At 42.8% G+C, this 22,193-nt stretch overlaps 1 protein-coding gene and 1 pseudogene across 3 annotated transcripts; both read left to right on the plus strand.

Annotated features, from left to right (window-relative positions):
- Positions 1-296: 296 nt before the first annotated feature.
- LOC144309551 (uncharacterized) lies at positions 297-21,240 on the plus strand. Of its 3 annotated transcripts, XM_077890638.1 has the most exons (8): positions 297-2,922; positions 3,565-3,659; positions 9,328-9,433; positions 10,789-10,961; positions 18,427-18,710; positions 19,470-19,612; positions 20,203-20,289; positions 20,462-21,240. In XM_077890638.1, the coding sequence occupies exons 5-8, from the start codon at positions 18,495-18,497 to the stop codon at positions 20,991-20,993; spliced, it is 978 nt and encodes a 325-aa protein (XP_077746764.1). In that variant the 5' UTR covers positions 297-2,922; positions 3,565-3,659; positions 9,328-9,433; positions 10,789-10,961; positions 18,427-18,494; the 3' UTR covers positions 20,994-21,240. The 3 variants fall into 3 exon arrangements, 2 of the variants coding, with proteins under 2 accessions (XP_077746764.1, XP_077746765.1); XR_013375515.1 differs by lacking the exon at positions 19,470-19,612; XM_077890639.1 differs by lacking the exon at positions 9,328-9,433.
- On the plus strand, positions 6,834-9,321 carry LOC144309553 (peroxisomal trans-2-enoyl-CoA reductase pseudogene; annotated as a pseudogene).
- Positions 21,241-22,193: the final 953 nt, after the last annotated feature.

Below are 22,193 nucleotides of genomic sequence, written 5' to 3' on the forward strand. Positions count from 1 at the left end.
TTCCGGTTCTCCTGTCTCCCCCAGGACCTTGGAACCCTTCCCCCCATGGTGCCGCACATCAGAGGCTATTTTGTTGAGTTCCTCAGACTTTCTGACTCTGTGAGCCTTTTCGATCTGAACAATAGGCTTTTCTTCTCCCTGACAGGTGCTATTAAATTCAGTTTCTAGAAAGTACTTCTACCCCTGCCTAAACGAATTTAACAAACATTTTTAAGGACCTGAGCGATAGGTGGCCATCTCCCCGTGATATGCAGGGAGTGTTAAGTCCGCAGAGACCTGCTCCCAGCACCACTGAAGACAGATGACCCTGCTGTGAGTCCTGTTGGTCTTTGTTGGTGCCACCAATTCTTCTACCTACTGCTCACTTATACAAAAGATCTCTATCTTAAAGGGTTAATAGAAAAAGAAACTGAGGGACACCTGGGTGGCTCAGTCAGTTAAGTGCCCTCCTCTTGATTTTGGCTCAGGTCATGACCTCAGGGTCGTGAGATCAGATCTTATGTTAGTTAGGCACCGAGCTGGGTGTGGTGCCTGCTTGGGATTCTCTGCCTCTCCCTCTCCCTCTGCCCTTCACCCTCTGGTCATGCTGTCTCTCTCAAAAAAATAAAAAATAAAATAAAATAAAGATTTTTTTAAAAAAGATCAAAACAAACTGAGGGCAGACCCCTCCTATTTGGATTGGTGGAGTTATTTTAAGTTTCATTCCAATCTCCTGATAGTGACCAACCCCTGCGTTTTATGGAATATAGGCTATTTATGGGAGTTGTGAAGTAGGCCACTGTGTAGACAGGCCTCAGCTCCTGTGACATCATGGAATAGCATGAACTTTGAACCAGGTTTTGGATGCTGTCACTTACCACCTTCGTGCCAGGAGCATCTTGAGGTCAGCACATTCCCCTAAAGGGACTGCATAGATCCAGAGCAGCAGGGAACTGCACAGAACAGGATGCAGAAGAAACCAGAAGTAGAACCATGAAAAGACGGGACAATCCGGTGAAAACGATGGACATGTATTTAGCCACCCAGGATCAGGGTGATGTCCAGAGTAAAAGAGTCTGTGGCTAGGAGTACGCAGTGGACTTGGTGGATAAGAGGTTTACGTGTGCATTGCAGGTCATTGTTACCTGAACTAGGATAGTCTGTGACCTGGCTTGTGAATTCAGTCATTTGAGAAGTAGTTCAAGTGATCTTATAAAACCAACTTGAAGAATCAGTTCCCCTCACTTTTATGAGGAGAAGACAATAACAAGTGGCTCTCAGAAAACAGCTGGAAAAAAAAAAAGAAAAGATAACAGCTGGAGCCTGGATACACAGTGCCATCGTGCCCCGACAAAGCTGAACAGAGTGTCTGCTACTTTGGCACCCCAGTCCTGCATGAGACCCCCAGGACACCACAACATTCTATGATGGGATCAGGGTCTTCAAGGTCCACACCATCCCTATTCCTCTTGCACCTGAACTCTTCTGGTCCCAAGCTTCTCAGAAGGCTTCCCTTCAAAGTCACCGGGGGAATGGTCCCCTGAGTCCACACAAAGCACTACTGGAATGCCAGGCGCTGCAGCCTCTCAGGCGGGGAGCCTGCTTCTCCCTCTCCCTCCCGTCTCCTCTACCCCCCACTCCTGTGTTCAGATACTCTCCCTCTCAAATAAATAAGATCTTAAAAAAAAAGAAAAAAGACTGGAGGACTCTATTTCAGGGTGGTCTTGGGAGTTAGCCTTTTGAGTTCTCAAACATATTTAATGGGAATATGGGAGGGGAACAGTCGATGAGCATTAAGCACAAACTCAGTATCCATTGCTGTTCCCCAAAATTAGTACCATAATAACTTGTAAGTTATTTTAACAACCAAGAAGGATCACAGTTCTCAATCTACATATCTCAGTCCTTCTTTGTTGCAGGGAGGAGATCATTGGGCCACAACAGGTTAGAGTTAGATATAAGCAGATGCCCATATCTTTAGGTCCAGAACACCAACTAGGGACCCAGAGCCTTAGGGGTCCTTGAACCTGAAGAAAGGAATAAGAGAAACTGGGAGGCTCCGTGGTTTCTGCTTATACCAGAAGCTGTGGCTCAGGGTGCAAGTGAGTGTGGCAAGTCGATCCCAGGGCTTTGGAGGGCAGCTGAGAGAGCAGACACACAGATCACTGGGCTGGGCCAGGTTCCACCTGCTCTGGGGTCTGAGTCCGAGGGGGCCGACCCATCTCTGAGGACTGTCCCTAAACTCAGTTCAGTGACAGGGCAACTATTTCCTGTTGAGGGAAAGAAGCTTAAGTTGACTTGCATCTAACTTGGGTTTACAACCTCCAGATGACATTAATTCATTCAAGCATATATTGAGTTCCTGCTATGTGTCAAGCTCTGTTCTAGAAGTTAGGGATATGGCAGTGAACAAACATCAGAGAACCTGCCATTCTAATGGAGGAAGGCAGACAATCTAGGAGGAAGTAAGATAATTTTAGGTAGTGATAACTGCTACCAGAAAACAAAACACATAATAGGCTTCGGTGAGATTTGGGGAGGAAGAACTCTGGTTAGGGAGATTCCCTAACTCTGGTTAGGGAAGTGATTTCCAATGGACCACCTGTGAGCAAGAATTTGTTCTCATTGCTAGGACAATAAGGGGATAGAATAGCCCCTTCTAGGAGAGGTATGTCTCTAATTATATATACACAATTGATAATATGATTTAAAGATTACTTATTTGGTTAGTTTGGTTCATTTTAATAATTTCCAAGAGCCTCAGTAATTTTCCATAGACTGACTAAGTTGAATTTCTGGACTGCAAGTGTTGAAAGTCAGACTCCAGAATGGAGTACCCATCCCAAAGTGCTGCCGATGGACTCCTGACCAGAACATTGTCCAGCAACTAGGATGGCCCTATTACCTATTACAACATCATCCTGACCCACAATTTCACAAATGGTGAGTTAAAATTTGAACTGTGAGTACTTCTGTATTCCTAGTCTTAACCCTTTATTAATTTATAATCACAAAGTTGGAGATATTCTCACTTGTGTGCTATATGATCTTGAAGTACAGGAATTGAATAAAACGGTTGGAAAACCTATACATAGGACCCAGATATGCACAATTAATAACTTAATTGTTTTATTTGTATTAATATAATTTAATATTAAATAGTAATGATTCAATACTAATGGCGATCATATAATGACTACTTACTCCATGGCAGGCAGGAGGCTAAGGAAACAATGTGCCTCAGCACATCTAATCCTCAGAACTGCCCTTTGAGTTCAGTAGCATCCCCAGGGTGAAAAGAGTATGCAATGTTAAGAACCCCTAGCTCCAATTACTAGCTGCATGACCTCAAGCAGAGCATTCCTCAGCTCTGAAATGGGAATTAAGATGCTATATACCACATAAATTGTATGTGTGTGAAGATTAAATGAGATAATGGTTATAAACTAATATTGAACGTGCTTAATGGGAGCTTTTAGAGTTACTGTTGTAAGTCTAAAATGTTCTGTACTGAGTAGAAATTTGGTAGTCATTCAGTTCCATTTTCTTTTTGCTCTCCATGTTTTTATATGACCAATCTGGAAGGCTTCTGGCTGAATGTATGCCTGCTTACAATTTATCACAAAAAGAGCCTCGTGTGCACTTCCAGCCATTCCCCCAATCCCTGAAGCCGAAGGGAAGTAAGTATACGTAAGCCAGCTGGAAGGACTGTGTGAGCTAATGAGAATGTTTATAGCAGTGTGTGAAGAGTGAAAACAATAACATTTTGCTGTTTTTTCTTTAAGGTTTGTTTGGAGCATATATATCTGTTTTAAAAAGATTATTTATTTATCTATCTATTTATCTATCAATCAGAGAAAGAATAGTAGGGGGAGCAGCAGGCAGGCCCAACACGGGACTTGATCCCAGGACCCTGGCATAATGACCTGAGCCAAAGGCAAACATTTTAATTGACAGCTTCCCAGATGCCCCTGGAGCATATATATCTTAATAGATTCAAACACACTACAGAGAGAAAAAATTTTTTTGCTACACATAACTTTATTTTTCCTTTGGGTTAAGAAGCTTTATTACAAATTTAACAGCATGACCAAAACAAATAACACATGGATAATTACCATAAAGCTTTATGGATCTAAAAATATTTGCCATGAAAAATAAGTCACTGTGTATCTCTCGTTTTAAGAATCACAATGAGGAGCACCTGGGTGTCTCGGTTGAGCATCCAACTCTTGATTTTGACTCAGAGCATGATCTCAGGGTCATGAGGTCAAATCCCACATCAGGCTCCACATTCAGTGCAGAGACTGCTTGTCCCTCTCCCTCCTCAACTTGTGTTCTCTCTCTCTAAAAGAAATAAGTAAACTCTTTAAAAAAGAAAAAATCATAATGATACCACAATTTAGATTTATTGCCCACCTTTACAATTAAATATTAAAACCTGTTGGGGGATCCATGGGTGGCGCAGCGGTTTGGCGCCTGCCTTTGGCCCAGGGCGCGATCCTGGAGACCCGGGATCGAATCCCACATCGGGCTCCCGGTGCATGGAGCCTGCTTCTCCCTCTGCCTGTGTCTCTGCCTCTCTCTCTCTCTCTCTCTCTCTCTCTCTGTGTCTCTCATGAATAAATAAATAAGATCTTAAAAAATATATATCCAGCAATTTTACTTCTGGGTATATACCCCAAAGAATTGAAAGGAGGGTCTTGAAGAATTTGTACAGCTGTATTCATAAGCACATTTATTCACAATAGTTAAGAGGCGGAAGGAACTCAAGTGTCCATCAATGGATGAACGGATAAACACGATGTAATATATAAGTACAGCAGAATTTTATTTCAGTCTTTAAAAGGAAGGTAATTCCTAACACATTGTAAGCATGGATGAACCTTGGGGACATTATGCTAAATGAAATAAGCTAGTCACTGAAGGACAAATACTGTATGATTCCACTTGTATGGATCCACTTATACCCCTTGAGTTGGAGCAAGGTTATTTTAAACTGAAGTCATTTATGACACAGCAAATGCAGAAGCCTTTCTGGGTCTCATGTATCTGACTAAAGGCTTATCCTTCTGAGAGAGAAGCTGCCATAAATCCCTCTTTGGGGTAGTTTCACTCTCAGCCTGGACCACTTGCATCTGAGAAGTGGCAAACATGACAATATTATACTTTCCATTTGTTTTCCTAAAAGCTCCTTAGTCTTTTCCAGAGAAGCTCTTTCTTTGCTTTCCATCGCTTTCCCCTGTTCAGTTGGTATATAAACGTCTATCTCCAGCTCTTTAGGGAGCCTCTTCATCTGAATGCTCCTGCGTGAGTGTGTAAATTAATCTTGTCTTTTCTCCTGTAAATCTGTCAGTTAATTTTTTTTTAATTTTTTTATTTATTTATGATAGGCACACAGTGAGAGAGAGAGACGCAGAGACACAGGCAGAGGGAGAAGCAGGCTCCATGCACCGGGAGCCTGACGTGGGATTCGATCCCGGGTCTCCAGGATCCCGCCCTGGGCCAAAGGCAGGTGCCAAACCGCTGCGCCACCCAGGGATCCCAAATCTGTCAGTTAATTAATAGTCTCTAGATCACTGCATCTGAATTGGTAGGAAGTATTTCCTCCTAGCACACTTACAAAGATACGTAGAGCGGTCCAATTTATAAAGACAGAAAGTTGAAGGGTGGTTTCCCAGGAGCTTAGGTGATAGAGGAATGGAGGGTTATTATTTACTGGGTACAATTTCAATTTAGTAGGATGAAAGAGTTCTGGGGATGGATGGTGGTGATGGGTGCACAATAATGTGCTTAATGCCACTGACCCGCATATTTTAAAAAATGGTTAAGATGGCAATTTTATGTATATTTTACATAAATATACATAATATAAATATATTTTTACAATAAAAATAGATTATTTAAAAATGATAAAATCATGACTCATGCAGATACAAAAACGAACAAGTGTTAAAGATTTATTTAACCGGCTAGTGAGGAGAAGTCAATTGAATAGGACAGAATGTACATGTCCAGAGACAAGAATTATTTTGCATTGCTATCACTTGTCTTCTGAAGTAGCTTAAAAACCATGAAAGACTAGGAAATAGTGAAGACTAGACTGAACAAGTAAGATATGAGCAATGCATAGTTTTTCACGGAAGTATCCTCTTTCCACCTATCACAGGATAGGGTCTGTCATTCAGCCAGCTCATTCACCCCAGACCACACTAGATTCAAGTCAAAGTCCAACACAGATCAAAATTGACAGAGCTATTTCACTAAAAAAAAAAAATCCCAAACACAAATTCACAAAACGGTCTCTAAAAGAAAATTACAGACGAATCTCATTGATAAATACTGGTGCAATGGCATTGATAGTCATAATAGCATGTGACTAAGTGAGAAATACTAGAAATGCAAGGATAGTCCAATATGAGGAAATCTTTTAATAAAACCCACCATATTGGGGATCTCTGGGTGGCTCAGCAGTTTAGCGCCTGCCTTCGGCCCAGGGCTTGATCCTGGAGACCCAGGATCGAACCCGTATCGGGCTCCCTGCATGAAGCCTGCTTCTCCCTCCGCCTGTCACTCTCTCTCTCTCTCTCTCTCTCTGACATGAATAAATAAAGTCTTTAAAAAAGACAAAACCAAACCTCACCATATTGACACAAAAGAGAGGAAGAGATCCCACATGATCATCTCCATAAAGGAGAAAAAGATGTAAAGGAAGCATATACTCAATAACCTGAAATTTGGATAAAGGCATTTAACAAAATTTATTTCTGGGTTATTTATAGTTTGAAATTCAAAATAACTGTCAATAAGAGACTTCTGATGGAATATCAGTATTTAAAATGATAATCTATTTTTAATAAAATGAGATAATTTAGACAGGCTATTGATTTTTTTTTAAACATAAAAATTTTCCTGTAGGGACACCCGGATGGCTCAGGAGTGGAGTGTCTTCTGCCTTCGGGTCACGGCATGATCCCGGGGTCAGAGATGGAGTCCCACATTGGGTTCCTTACAGGAAGCCTGCTTCTCCCTCTGCCTATGTCTCTGCCTCTCTGTGTATGTGTCTCTCAAGAATAAATAAAGTAAAAAATATTATTATTATTATTATTATTATTATTATTTTTTACCATGTAAGTGACTTTAGCACTCCTAAGACTCAGATGCTTGGTGGAGATGGGCACTTGGGACAAGGGCAAGAGCTGGCTGGTTGCTGGCTTGCTGCAAGACCAACTGGCCATCATCACCAGAGGGGACACAGGTATCAGAAAGGCCATCATGACCAAGATCTTGCAGCTGGGGTGTAATGTGGTCATTGCGTCACGTAACTTTGATTGACTAAAATCTACTGCAGATGAACTGAGCCCACCAGGCTCAGGTCACTCCCATAAAATGCAACATCTGCAAAGAAAAGGCGGTGAACAATTTGGTCAAATCCACCTTAGATATTTATGGTAAGATCAATTTTTTGTAAACAATGGAGGAGGTCAGTTCAGGTCTCCTGTAAAACACATCAGTGCAAAGGGATGGCATGCTGTGATCGAAACCAAATTGATGAGCACCTTCTACATGTGGAGAGCAGTTTACAACTCCTGGATGAAAGAGCATGGAGGATCCATTCTGAATAATATTATCCTTGTTTAAAATGGATTTCCAGGACTTGTGTATAGTGCAGCTGCCAGAGCAGGTGTTTACAATCTCACCAAATCCTTGGCTGTAGAATAGGCCAGAACGGAGTAAGGAGCAACTGTGTTGCCCCTGGCGTCATTTATTCCCTGACTGCTATTGACAACTATGGCTCTTTGGCAAAAGACGTATTTGGACGGTTAAGAAAATTCCAGCGAAGCAAATTGGAGTTCCTGAGAGATCTCCCTATTGGTCTGCTTCCTGCTGTCTCCTGTAGCTTCTCTTATCACTGGAAAATTGGTGGATGGGGATGGGGCCAGTCTTTGTATATGGGAGTATTTGATATACAACTGGCCTTAGCGAGCGGGGGATATTTCTGTTGTCAAAAGGATGAGGGAGTCTTTCAGGAATAAAGCCAAGCTATGGAAACTACATATGTTTTTTATCCCCAAATGTCTTAGTATCTCCAGAATGCCCTTTGGTACTTTAGAGTTATAATAATTTGTACGGAAAAATCACTTTCTGCCTTTTGAATGTTATCAGTTATGCCCAAGCAGAAACTATTCCTGAAATAAATGCATTCTTAAGCCCCAACCAATGTTGTTTAGCCTGTGTTTAAAGACTTTTTTATGAATGAAATTAACATACTTTATTTATTATTTTTTAAAGACTTTATTTATTTATTCATGAGAGACACACAGAGAGAGAGGCAGAGACACAGGCAGAGGGAGAGGGAGAAGCAGGCTCCATGCCGGGAGCCCAATGTGGGACTCGAACCAAGGATTCCAGGATCACGCCCTGGGCCGAAGGCAGGCACTCAACGGCTGAGCCACCCAGGTGTCCCTCTAGAAAATTATTTTTTCACGCTATACGTCCACCTACCAAAAAGTCCTATTCATTGTGCATCATGGATACATCAGGGATTGGCATCTCAGTAATCAGTATGGGCCTTACCCTCACTGGGTGTTTTATTGGTAGTGGATTTTTTTCTTTCCTATGTGATGCATCTTACAAATTCTTTTTTTTTTTTTAAAGATTTTATTTATTTATTCATAGACACAGAGAGAGAGGCAGAGACACAGGCAGAGGGAGAGGGAGAAGCAGGCTCCATGCAGGGTGCCCGACGCGGGACTCGATCCCGGGCTTCCAGGATCACACCCCAGGCTGCAGGCGGCGCCAAACCGCTGCGCCACCGGGGCTGCCCGCATCTTACAAATTCATCTCTCTCAAAGCTATCCGATGTTTGTGAAGAGAGGAGCATTTTATTTTAAAGATTTTATTTATTCATGAGAGACACGGGGTGGGGGGGGAGAGAGAGAGGCAGAGACACAGGCAGAGGGAGAAGCAGGCTCCATGCAGGGAGCCCGACGTGGGACTCGATCCGGGGAATCCGGGATCATGCCCTGGGCCCAAGGCAGGCGCTCAACCCCTGAGCCACCCAGGTGTCCCTGAGACAGGGAAGCATTGCGGAGGGTTTGTTGCTGCTGGATTTGTGGGAAAGCTCTGAGAGTGGAGGTTGGAGGACGAAGAGTTAGCTGCCAGATTCTCCTGCTGCCTAAACCTTAACTGTGACAGGCAGTTTCCCTCACTTTGCTGAGCCACCTTTCACTGGAATCTTCTCCAAAGAAGCTCGTCTTTTTGTCTTAGCTATCTGTAGTCAACAATCTGGATACTGAAGACTAGATCCTTCTTTTTTTTAAGATTTTATTTATTTATTCATGATAGACAGAGAGAGAAGCAGAGACACAGGCAGAGGGAGAAGCAGGCTCCATGCAGGGAGCCCGATGCGGGACCCGATCCTGGGACTCCAGGATGGCGCCCTGGGCTGAAGGTAGGCGCCAAACCCCTGAGCCATGCAGGGATCCCCTGAAGACTAGATCCTTCAATAATACAGTGAGCTCTTGGGAGAGCTTCCTTTATTTATGTTCATCTGTTGGTTTTTGTTCTTGGGTCAATATTACTTTATGCAAATATCTGGTAAAGTTAGTATCTTTTAGCATTCTCTTGTTTTGTTGTTTCTTCTAGATTAAAGTTATAATTATTTAGACAGATTACCAAAAATATTCTGATTATAACAATAAGTTAAGAATTTATATCTTTTCAATATTTGCTTTCTGCCCTTTGACAAGTCTTTAGTTTTGTTAATTTTATTCCATTACATCAATAATTTGCTATTCTTAATTTTATTTCACATATTTATTATTAATGTCATCCCTAGTGATAGCCTGGTTAGGGTGTGGTTTCTTTCATGTGTCTAAGTTACTTTGCCATTGTACATTTACTATTCAGTTCTTGCTGGATATACTCAACATTCCCATCCAGTCACATCAATAAAAATATTCTTATTATATTAGCCTTTAAAAAATTTTTTTCTTTTAGCTTTCTATTGGTAAAAAAGGTAGAATCATGACTCTCATATAGAGTTATAAAGTGAATATGTGAGGCAGATGTTCTAGCCAATTCAAAAGAAGAATCCAAACAGTGCAGTTATATGACATAAAGGGATGGTGAGATGAATTATGAATAAAGATAAAACTGCTTTTCCACAGGTGGAAATTAGTGGAAAGTCACTACCAGGCTAGATAGAATTATATATCTATCAGTTACCTACAACATACAAGGAGTTACAAAATCGCACAAAGATAATGAACAGGAATCTGAGCTGATAATCTAGAATCTGATAATCTAAAAGGGTATACATTATAAAGGATGCATAGTTTTCCACTGAAATACATGGGTTTTTTTCTATCTCTTTTTCTTTTAATTGCTATTGAGAGCACCAGCATTACATGTCATATTGCATTGGCCACAGCTTTCCCAATGTTGATAGTGTGTATGCTTGTCCTAATTCAAACATCAACAAAATACTGATAGTGCTGCTCGTTCTGTCTTTGTTTCTCTTGGTTCTCATGATATGATCCGTGTCCATAGGTATAGTCACTTTGCCATTTCTAATTCTGATTAGTTCTTTTTCTCTTCTTTACAGTCTGCCTATTTTTCTCCTAATGCTGTTTTTCTGCTAATTATTTTATCTTCAAGTGCTCGTAATTATGCCCTTTCTTCTGCTGCCTTTGTGGTTGATTTTATTCTTATTAAATGAATTGTAGAGTTTATATGTTCAGTGTTCTTTAGTAATTGAAGAATCTGACTATGAATTTGCCTCTAACTAAAAACTTTACTTTACAGCAATGTCCACAATAGCCAAACTGTGGCAGGAGCCTCGGTGTCCATCGACAGACGAATGGATAAAGAAGACGTGGTCTATGTATACAATGGAATATTACTCAGCCATTAGAAACAATGAATACTCACCATTTGCTTCAACATGAATAGAACTGGAGGGTATTACACTGAGTGAAGTAAGTCATTTGGAGAAGGACAAACGTTATATGGTTTCATTCATTCGGGAAATATAAAAAATAGTGAAAGGGATTATAGGGGAAAGGAGAGAAAATGAGTGGGAAATATCATAGAGGGTGACAGCACATGAGAGACACCTAACTCTGGGAAACAAACAAGGGGTAGTGGAAGGGGCGGGGGGACGGGGGGACTGGGTGATGGGCACAGAGGGGGGCGCTTGACGGGATGAGCACTGGATGTTACACTATATGTTGGCAAATTGAACTCCAATTAAAAAATATACAAAACAAATAACTTTGCTTTAGTCTCAAGAACTTTGATGTGTCCCTCGTGCCAAAAGGGAAAGAACACTTTCTTCCCCTGCTTTTCTTTCCAGCATTTCCTTTTGAAAATTTGTGATCCGGGATCCCTGGGTGGCACAGCGGTTTAGCGCCTGCCTTTGGCCCGGGGCGTGATCCTGGAGACCCAGGATCGAATCCCACGTCGGGCTCCCGGTGCATGGAGCCTGCTTCTCCCTCTGCCTATGTCTCTGCTTCTCTCTCTCTCTGTGTGACTATCATAAATAAAATAAAAATTAAAAAAAAAAAAAGAAAATTTGTGATCCTAATCTTCTTTGTTCTTTTCACACATATGTAATCTTTTAAAAAGCTGAACAAGCCTTTTGCCCGTTTTGCATTCTAGGTGTGTCTTTCTGGAGCCACCTCTGTGAAAGGTGAACACAGAGGAGTGTGGGGTTCTGTCTCCCTAACTCTGTGGAAGTTTTGTCCAAGCACTTGGCTCCAAGTTTTAATTTTTCCTTTGGACTAAGACAGTTGTATGTATGTAATGGATTGTTTCTGCCTAGCTATCTAAAAGGGTGAGATTTCTTTATCATTCCAATTTCTTTAGCTGAATGCCTGTGATATGCATCATGGTCTGGTTTAATGCTTAATAACAAAACTTTCATTCTTGTCTACATTTTGTGAAGGGGTTGTACTGGGTTGACAGGAGATTTTTTTTAAAGAGTTATTTATTTATGATAGACAGAGAGAGAGAGAGAGAGGCAGAGACACAGGAGGAGGGAGAAGCAGGCTCCATGCTGGGAGCCTGACGTGGGACTCGATCCCGGGACTCCAGGATCCCGCCCTGGGCCAAAGGCAGGTGCTAAACCGCTGAGCCACCCAGGGATCCCCTGACAGGAGATTTTATTTAATTATTTCTCCCCCCCCCAAAAAAAATTTTATTTCTCCCAACAGTGTACTTTTTTAATTACTTTATTTATTTATTTATTTATTTATTTATTTATTTATTTATTTATTTATTTATGAGAGCCCAAGAGGGTGGTGGGGAGGGGCAGAAGAAGAGGGAAAGAGGGTCTCAAGCAAACTATATGCAGAGCGCAGAGCCTGGAGCCCTCTGCAGGGCTCAATCCCACAACCCCTGGGAGAAACCAAGAGTTGGACGCTCAACTGACTGCACCACCATGCAGCCCCCCAGCAGTGTCCTTTTGCTGTCTTAACAATCCGTGTGTTATGGTTGTTATTATCTAAAACTTATAAGAAAGTTAAAAGTCAATTTAAGTGATTGTCACGTTATATATACTCTGGTCCAAAATTTTGAAATCTTTTAAAGACATCTTGAGAAACATTTGTTGCTTTTATTTATTTATTTATTTATTTATTTATTTATTTATTTATTTATTTTGTTGTTTTGTTGTTGTTGTTGTTGCTTTTATTAAGGACCATCTAGTACACTTGTGATTGGGACCTTATAATCATGACGATTACATTTTTCAAATGGTTGTTACTGATACATACTAGCACCACTGATGTCTATATGTCAATCTTATGTGACACAACCTGGCTGAACTCTATTATTCTGTAGGTTTGTCTAGGATTGTCTTGGATTTCCTGTGTAAAGAGTCATATGATCTACATTTATTAGCACTTTTGTTTCTTCTTTTCCTGTTCTCATACAACCTTTTTCCTTGTAAAAGTGTGACAGGATGTCCAGTACAGTGTTGAATAGAAGCGGCGATATGACATCTGAGTTAGTCCAGGCCCCACAGGAACCAGATGCTAAGATAGGAAAATGTGCAAGGATTTTACTAGGGGAGTTGTCTATGAAGGAAAATGAGGAAGGAGCCAAGGAAGGCTTGGAGAGCTACAGATGGACATAGGCGATGAGGCAATTAGGGAGGCAAGGTGAGGTGGAAGTGTGCCAGATCCACCAGGCACTCTCAAGCAGGTTCAGCAAAGTCCTTGGCAAGTCCTCAAACCAAAGTGTCTCCCAGGAGCTAGTCTGTTGCACGCAGTCCTTGGTGCAGAGCAACACATGTGAGGTGTGGCCCTTGCTCCAGGCTGCCAGGGATTCTTGTGGGCAACAGGGTGGGCCCTGGATCAGTGACACTCCCTGAATTGGACGTGCAGGGTGCATCAGGTGTGCAGGATGTGAATGGTGGCTCTTATTTGACTTTAAAGGCAGTGTATATAGAACACCACTACTAAATATCAGGTTCAGGAATTTTCTTCCTATCCCTTACTTGATTTTCCTGTCGCCATTGACACAGTTAAATAATTAATGACATTAACCCTTCTTGCATTCCTGGTATCAATCATACATGATCATCTTTTTAAGAGAACGATTTGTCAGTGTTTCATTGTTTAGGACTTTTACATCCAGCTTCAAAAGTGAGGGGATCCCTGGGTGGCTCAGCGGTTTGGCAACTGCCTTTGGCCCAGGGCGTGATCCTGGAGTCCTGGGATTGAGTCCCGTGTTGGGCTCCTGGCATGGAGCCTGCTTCTGCGCCTCTCTCTCTCTCTCTCTCTCTCTCTCTCTCTCTGTCTCTCTGTCTCTCATGAATGAATGAATGAATGAATGAATAAATAAATAAATAAATAAATATCTTTATAAAAAAGTGAGATTGGCCAATAATTGCCAATATTCACTGTTCCTTAAAAAGGGACATATTATATTTCTCAGTTTTCTTGCCAACGCCATAATAGCATCATAGGAGTGGATTTCATAGCTTGGTGAGATTACGAATGAATGTTTCCTGTCTCTGACTTCTATAGATTCTAGTTTTGTACTGTCCAAAAATGTAGCATGTAGCTACATGTAGCTATTAATTGAAATTAAAAAAAACTAAAAATTGAGTTAGTCCCATGAGCCACATTTCAAGTGGTCTGTTGTCACATGTGTCTCATGGCTTTCACATCAGACAGCACGGGTCTAGAAAATCTCTGTCACAGCACAAAGATCTGCTCTGTAGCCTGGGTGGCCTTGGAGGGTAATGGGATGGGGCTACACTTCCCTAGGAAGTGTAGGAAGAAAGCCTAGGAAGCCTAGGAAGAAAGGAGGGTTTAGGCCGTGGAAAGAATATAAGTGACCTGAAATTAACCTGATGCTTCATGAGTGAAGAAAGAAAACCTCCGGTTAAGGACCATCCTGCTAAAAGATAAAAGGGTCAACCAGGAAATTAAGGAAGAATTAAAAAGATTCATGGAAACTAATGAGAATGAAGATACAACCGTTCAAAATCTTTGGGATGCAGCAAAAGCAGTCCTAAGGGGGAAATACATCGCAATACAAGCATCCATTCAAAAACTGGAAAGAACTCAAATACAAAAGCTAACCTTACACATAAAGGAGCTAGAGAAAAAACAGCAAATAGATCCTACACCCAAGAGAAGAAGGGAGTTAATAAAGATTCGAGCAGAACTCAACGAAATCGAGACCAGAAGAACTGTGGAACAGATCAACAGAACCAGGAGTTGGTTCTTTGAAAGAATTAATAAGATAGATGAACCATTAGCCAGCCTTATTAAAAAGAAGAGAGAGAAGACTCAAATTAATAAAATCATGAATGAGAAAGGAGAGATCACTACCAACACCAAGGAAATACAAACGATTTTAAAAACATATTATGAACAGCTATACGCCAATAAATTAGGCAATCTAGAAGAAATGGACGCATTCCTGGAAAGCCACAAACTACCAAAACTGGAACAGGAAGAAATAGAAAACCTGACCAGGCCAATAACCAGGGAGGAAATTGAAGCAGTCATCAAAAACCTCCCAAGACACAAGAGTCCAGGGCCAGATGGCTTCCCAGGAGAATTTTATCAAACGTTTAAAGAAGAAATCATACCTATTCTCCTAAAGCTGTTTGGAAAGATAGAAAGAGATGGAGTACTTCCAAATTCGTTCTATGAAGCCAGCATCACCTTAATTCCAAAGCCAGACAAAGACCCCGCCAAAAAGAATTACAGACCAATATCCCTGATGAACATGGATGCAAAAATTCTCAACAAGATACTGGCCAATAGGATCCAATAGTACATTAAGAAAATTATTCACCATGACCAAGTAGGATTTATCCCTGGGACACAAGGCTGGTTCAACACCCGTAAAACAATCAATGTGATTCATCATATCAGCAAGAGAAAAACCAAGAACCATATGATCCTCTCATTGGATGCAGAGAAAGCATTTGACAAAATACAGCATCCATTCCTGATCAAAACTCTTCAGAGTGTAGGGATAGAGGGAACATTCCTCGACATCTTAAAAGCCATCTATGAAAAGCCCACAGCAAATATCATTCTCAATGGGGAAGCACTGGGAGCCTTTCCCCTAAGATCAGGAACAAGACAGGGATGTCCACTCTCACCACTGCTGTTCAACATAGTACTGGAAGTCCTAGCCTCAGCAATCAGACAACAAAAAGACATTAAAGGCATTCAAATTGGCAAAGAAGAAGTCAAACTCTCCCTCTTCGCCGATGACATGATACTCTACATAGAAAACCCAAAAGTCTCCACCCCAAGATTGCTAGAACTCATACAGCAATTCGGTAGCGTGGCAGGATACAAAATCAATGCCCAGAAGTCAGTGGCATTTCTATACACTAACAATGAGACTGAAGAAAGAGAAATTAAGGAGTCAATCCCATTTACAATTGCACCCAAAAGCATAAGATACCTAGGAATAAACCTAACCAAAGAGGTAAAGGATCTATACCCTAAAAACTATAGAACACTTCTGAAAGAAATTGAGGAAGACACAAAGAGATGGAAAAATACTCCATGCTCATGGATTGGCAGAATTAATATTGTGAAAATGTCTGTGTTACCCAGGGCAATATACACGTTTAATGCAATCCCTATCAAAATACCATGGACTTTCTTCAGAGAGTTAGAACAAATTATTTTAAGATTTGTGTGGAATCAGAAAAGACCCCGAATAGCCAGGGGAATTTTAAAAAAGAAAACCATATCTGGGGGCATCACAATGCCAGATTTCAGGTTGTACTACAAAGCTGTGGTCATCAAGACAGTGTGGTACTGGCACAAAAACAGACACATAGATCAGTGGAACAGAATAGAGAATCCAGAAGTGGACCCTGAACTTTATGGGAAACTAATATTCGATAAAGGAGGAAAGACTATCCACTGGAAGAAAGACAGTCTCTTCAATAAATGGTGCTGGGAAAATTGGACATCCACATGCAGAAGAATGAAACTAGACCACTCTCTTTCACCATACACAAAGATAAACTCAAAATGGATGAAAGATCTAAATGTGAGACATGATTCCATCAAAATCCTAGAGAAGAACACAGGCAACACCCTTTTTGAACTCGGCCATAGTAACTTCTTGCAAGATACATCCACGAAGGCAAAAGAAACAAAAGCAAAAATGAACTATTGGGACTTCATCAAGATAAGAAGCTTTTGCACAGCAAAGGATACAGTCAACAAAACTCAAAGAAACCTACAGAATGGGAGAAGATATTTGCAAATGACATATCAGATAAAGGGCTAGTTTCCAAGATCTATAAAGAACTTCTTAAACTCAAGAGCAAAGAAACAAACAATCCAATCATGAAATGGGCAAAAGACATGAACAGAAATCTCACAGAGGAAGACATAGACATGGCCAACATGCACATGAGAAAATGCTCTGCATCACTTGCCATCAGGGAAATACAAATCAAAACCACAATGAGATACCACCTCACACCAGTGAGAATGGGGAAAATTAACAAGGCAGGAAACAACAAATGTTGGAGAGGATGTGGAGAAAAGGGAACCCTCATACACTGTTGGTGGGAATGTGAACTGGTGCAGCCACTCTGGAAAACTGTGTGGAGGTTCCTCAAACAGTTAAAAATAGACCTGCCCTACGACCCAGCAATTGCACTGCTGGGGATTTACCCCAAAGATACAGATGCAGTGAAACGCCGGGACACCTGCACCCCGATGTTTATAGCAGCAATGGCCACGATAGCCAAACTGTGGAAGGAGCCTCGGTGTCCAACGAAAGATGAATGGATAAAGAAGATGTGGTTTATGTATACAATGGAATATTACTCAGCTATTAGAAATGACAAATACCCACCATTTGCTTCAACGTGGATGGAACTGGAGGGTATTATGCTGAGTGAAGTAAGCCAGTCGGAGAAGGACAAACATTATATGTTCTCATTCATTTGGGGAATATAAATAATAGTGAAAGGGAATATAAGGGAAGGGGGAAGAAATGTGTGGGAAATATCAGAAAGGGAGACAGAACGTAAAGACTGCTAACTCTGGGAACGAACTAGGGGTGTTGGAAGGGGAGGTGGGCGGGGGGTGGGAGTGAATGGGTGACGGGCACTGGGGGTTATTCTGTATGTTAGTAAATTGAACACCAATAAAAAATAAAGAAAGAAAGAAAGAAAGAAAGAAAGAAAGAAAGAAAGAAAGAAAGAAAGAAAGAAAGAAAACCTCCATCCTCCGTCACCCTAAGCTCAATCAGTGGGATTGTGGTGAGCTTACAATGTGCAGACTTGCTCTTGTAATGCACTTAAAATATGCCTCAGTTGCCTGTTATATGTTGGTCCCTCAGACTACAGCAATGATAAGAGCAGACACCTCTTTTATTTCATGGAGCTTACAGTTTAACAGAGATAGACAACAAGCAATGATACGTGTGTGTGTGTGTGTGTGTGTGTGTGTGTGTGTGTGTGTGTTTGAACGAGTGGGTGGTAGGGTAGAAGTGGTAGTACAAGAGCTATGAAGCAGAGTAGGATAGAGTCATCATTAAGGGACGGGAGTGTTATCCTATGTGAGTGTTCAGTGTTCAGGGAAGACTTCTCAAACAAGGGGAAATATAAGCAGAGACTGAAAGAGAATAAAGTGAGGGAGCCAGCCAAGTGGATTTCTAGGAGAAATCTTCCAGGCAGAGAGAAGAGTAAATGTAAAGGCCCTGAGATAGTTCTGGGCCCTGTGCCACCAGTGCCTGGGGTGGGGGGTTGGGGGAGACAGTCACAGAGTCAGGTTTGCAAGACCCAAACTCTGGATGTGGAGTCATGAATGGAGGGTGGAGCGAGGCCTCCAGTTCCTTGGCTAACATCTGTCCTGCGATGGACATGAAGGACTTGGAGCCTCCGTGCTGACTTGGGGGGATGCTGAGGCAACAAGTCTCCTGACTCTTCACCAGGTCCATGGAGATGAGCAATCCTGCACCACCCAAGATCCTGGAACTTGCAGCCCACAGCCTCCTGAGCAATGAGGCTTCACCCATACCTGCCTTGGAAGAGTTCACAGTCAAGTACTTCCCACCACTGCTCATGGCTGCTTTTGCCAAAAGGTGGCGGCTCTGAAGGCACTGGTGCAGGTCTGGTCCTTCCCCTTTCTCCACCTGGGCTCCCTGATTGTACAGTGGCCCAACCAAGACAGCCTGCAAGCTGCGCTTGCCTGCCCTGCCCAGAGGACTTGTCCCAGGTAAGGGGGTTGCTGGACTGAAGTATGGGTGCTGAAAGAGCTCTGAGTTGGAGGTAGAGCTGGGAAGGAAGGGAGGGAGTACTGGAATCTGCTAGGGCTGTGAGTGAGGATCTCTGCGTGAAGTGGTTGATGGTGTAGCTGAAGAGCATTAAGGGGTGTGCTTTTTACCTTCTAGGGATTGTGGTAGAGGTTGTGTGAGGAATAGGGACTGGAAAGTAGGAAGGGAAAAACCCATTAGAGAGGAGAGGACTAGGGGGGCACCTAGGAAGGGCTGATGCTGAGACTGGGGACTTAGACTCCACAGTGGCCCAGGGCTGCTGCTGCTGCTGCTGCTGCTGCTGCTCTGCTTACCCTGGGCCCTGATGGGCTCCCCAGATGTCAGCATCTCCTCACACCGCTCTCATCTCCACAGGAGGTCAGAACTGAGGGTGCTGGATTTGACCTTGGACTCCGAACAGGTCCAAGGTAAAGGCGCCTCTGAGGCCCTGGCCAGGTTCCCTTTTTGGTTACCATTCACAGTGATGCCCCCGGCCAGGGCCAAGCCCAAGCCAGCAGAGTCTGCAAGAACTAGTGGAATTACACATGGATCTTTTCCTATGAAGGCCCCTCAAGTTAGATACATTCCTCTCTGGCCTCCTGAATAAAGTGGAAGGGAGCTGTGGGTCCCTGCCTCTCTGCAGTAGAAAGTTGCATATTAAAGAAATGCCTTTTAATAGCCTTATAGGGATCCTGAAAATCCTGAACCTAGATTTCATTCAGGAGCTGGAGGTGTTTGACTGGTTCTGGGCACTGTCTGAGCAGAGCCTGTTTGCCACCCAGCTGGGCAGGATCTGCAACCAGCAAGGCCTCAAGCTGGCCTGCTACCACTGGGCCTTCTCCTCTGAGCCTGAGCAGCCCTCCAGGTACTTCCTGTCATAGCTCAGCAAGCTGGGTCACCTTCAGAAGCTCTACTCTTACTCCTACCTGTCAGGCAACCTGCATCAAGTGCTCAGGTGAAGGGGTGGGCAGGGTCCTCTAAAAAGTACCCAGGATGCCCCCTCAAGTCAAGTCAGGGCAGAGGGTAAGACAGGAAGTGGTGGCTCTCCTTACTTGCTCATGGCATCGCAGGCAGTCTGGGAACTTGGGCTTCCCCTGTAGCCAGTGGCTGGGATCTCCTTAGGAAGAGAAATTTAATGGGGAAAGATGCATGCAGCGATTTCCTCAACAATACTTTTGGGCTCTGCTGAGTGCCTGGCATTGTGCTGGGCCCTGAGGAAAGAACTAGAGACAACACAGATCAGTCCTGGTATTTGTGCTGCCCTGGAGAGGAGTGTGCACGGCTCCCAGGATGATTATGGGAGGGAAACATCTGCTCTGTGCTGCCTCCCAGAAATTTCTGGGTGGAGGCCTTCTGCACACCCCAGCCAAGCTAAGCTCCCCCAAACCCAAACCTGTATAAAAAACAAGCTTATGCTATGGATTCTTTATGGTCATATAATCTCTTTCCAAACAGCTCCTGTCAGCAGTCCTACCAGGTACTAATGTGGTCTCCATTTCACCAGAGAAACTGTGTCGGGGGCGTTGGAAGAGAACCTAGGAGGTAGGTCTGTTGAGACTGGGCCAATCCTTGGTACACCAAAGGACATACTCCTAAATCTATCGGTAAATGGCAGCCCAGGTGAGGTGCTTGCCGCAGGACTGGCCCCGACAGGGACAGGCAGGTGTTTGCCGGCCCGGCCCTCCCCTGACAGAGCCGCACCCTCTCTCCTCAGTCACCTGCAGGAGCCACTGCACTCCCTGGAGATCCGCTCCTGTACGTGGGCATCACCTACTTGTCTCAGAACTTTTCACACCGCCTCCCTGAAGAAGCTGGATCTGAGTGGTGACAACCTGTCGTACATGGTCCCTGGGCCCTTGGAGACTCTGCTGGAGGAGGTCTCGGGGACACCGCAGCACCTGTACCTGAAGCACTGCCAGCTGAAGGACGCCGACCAGGCTGCAGAAGCTGTTGGAGACCATGCAGTGGAGCTGCCCCTGTGGCTACTGCAGCTCCAGAGGGGCGGTTCGGGGGTGGAGGGGTCTGGAAGCTCGCCTGGGGCCCCAGGCTTCCTGGGGGGTTCTGTGCTCTCCTTCCTTTTTTTTATTTTTATTTTTCATTTTTTATTTTGTGTGTGTGTGTGTGTGTGTTTGTGTGTGTGTGTTTTTTTGTGTGTGTGTGGTTTTCTTTTTTTGTGCTCTCCTTCCTCAGCTGCAAGCCTCAGCCCGGTTCCGACACCCATTTGTTCCCGTCTCCTGGGCATGTGACAGAGATTCCAGGAGCCCAGCCCTCGGGGAGCTCTTCTTTTCCTCAGCATGCCCCTCTGGACACTCGTTGGTTTTTTTCTTCTTGTCTTTGCTTCTGGGTAGAAGGAAATTGGGGGGATCCCTGGGTGGCTCAGAGGTTTAGCGCCTGCCTTCGGTCCAGGGCGTGATCCTGGAGACCCGGGATCGAGTCCCATGTCGGGCTCCCTGCATGGAGCCTGTTTCTCCCTCTGCCTGTGTTTCTGCCTCTCTCTGTGTCTCTCATGAATAAATAAACAAAATCTTAAAAAAAAAAAGTTTTCTTATCTGTAAACATGGGCTATTATTTATTCGTTTTTTAAACTTATTTTTTAAAGTTTTATAAGTATCCCCATATAGGTTTTCAAAAACTTTTATAGATTTTCACTAGATATCTTATAATTTTTTGGTGTGGTATATAGTTTTTATTATTAAATTTTCTGCTTATTACTGGTATATAGAAATGTGATTGGCTTTCATGTATTGATTGTATAAGTCACCTTGTAAACTTCTCCTGTAATTTCTGTTAATTTTTCAATTGATTTTTCTCAGTATTCTAAGTAGAAGATCATATTATTGGCAAGTAATTATGCTTCATTTCTTCCTTTCCAAACCTTATGCTTTTAATCTCTTATTTCTTCTCCTACTAAATTTTACCAAATGCTTTTTCTACCTCTATTGAGATGATAGTATTTTTTTTCTTTCATTTATTTTTGACCAAACCTAATTTCATTTACTTCAGCCTATGGGTTTTCTAGTATTAAAATGCATTGCTGGAGTGAATATAACCTGATTATGACATGTCCTTTTAATATTCTGTTGGATTTGGTTTGCTAAATATTAGTTTTGGATTTTGTATATGTCTTTTTTTTTTTAAGATTTTATTTATTTATTCATGATAGTCACACACAGAGAGAGAGAGAGGCAGAGACACAGGCAGAGGGAGAAGCAGGCTCCATGCACCAGGAGCCCGATGTGGGATTCGATCCCGGGTCTCCAGGATCGCGCCCTGGGCCAAAGGCAGGCGCCAAACCGCTGCGCCACCCAGGGATCCCTGTATATGTCTTCATTAGGTGATAACAGCTAATCGACACAGCTGTACTAATCACCCACCATATAGGGGTTTATTAACTCCTCCCTGTAGTTTTATCAATTTCTGTTTTATATATTTTGAGAATATTTTAT

The sequence above is a fragment of the Canis aureus genome, unplaced genomic scaffold, assembly GCF_053574225.1.
Source record: "Canis aureus isolate CA01 unplaced genomic scaffold, VMU_Caureus_v.1.0 ptg000086l_RagTag, whole genome shotgun sequence".
Taxonomy (NCBI): Eukaryota; Metazoa; Chordata; class Mammalia; order Carnivora; family Canidae; genus Canis; species Canis aureus.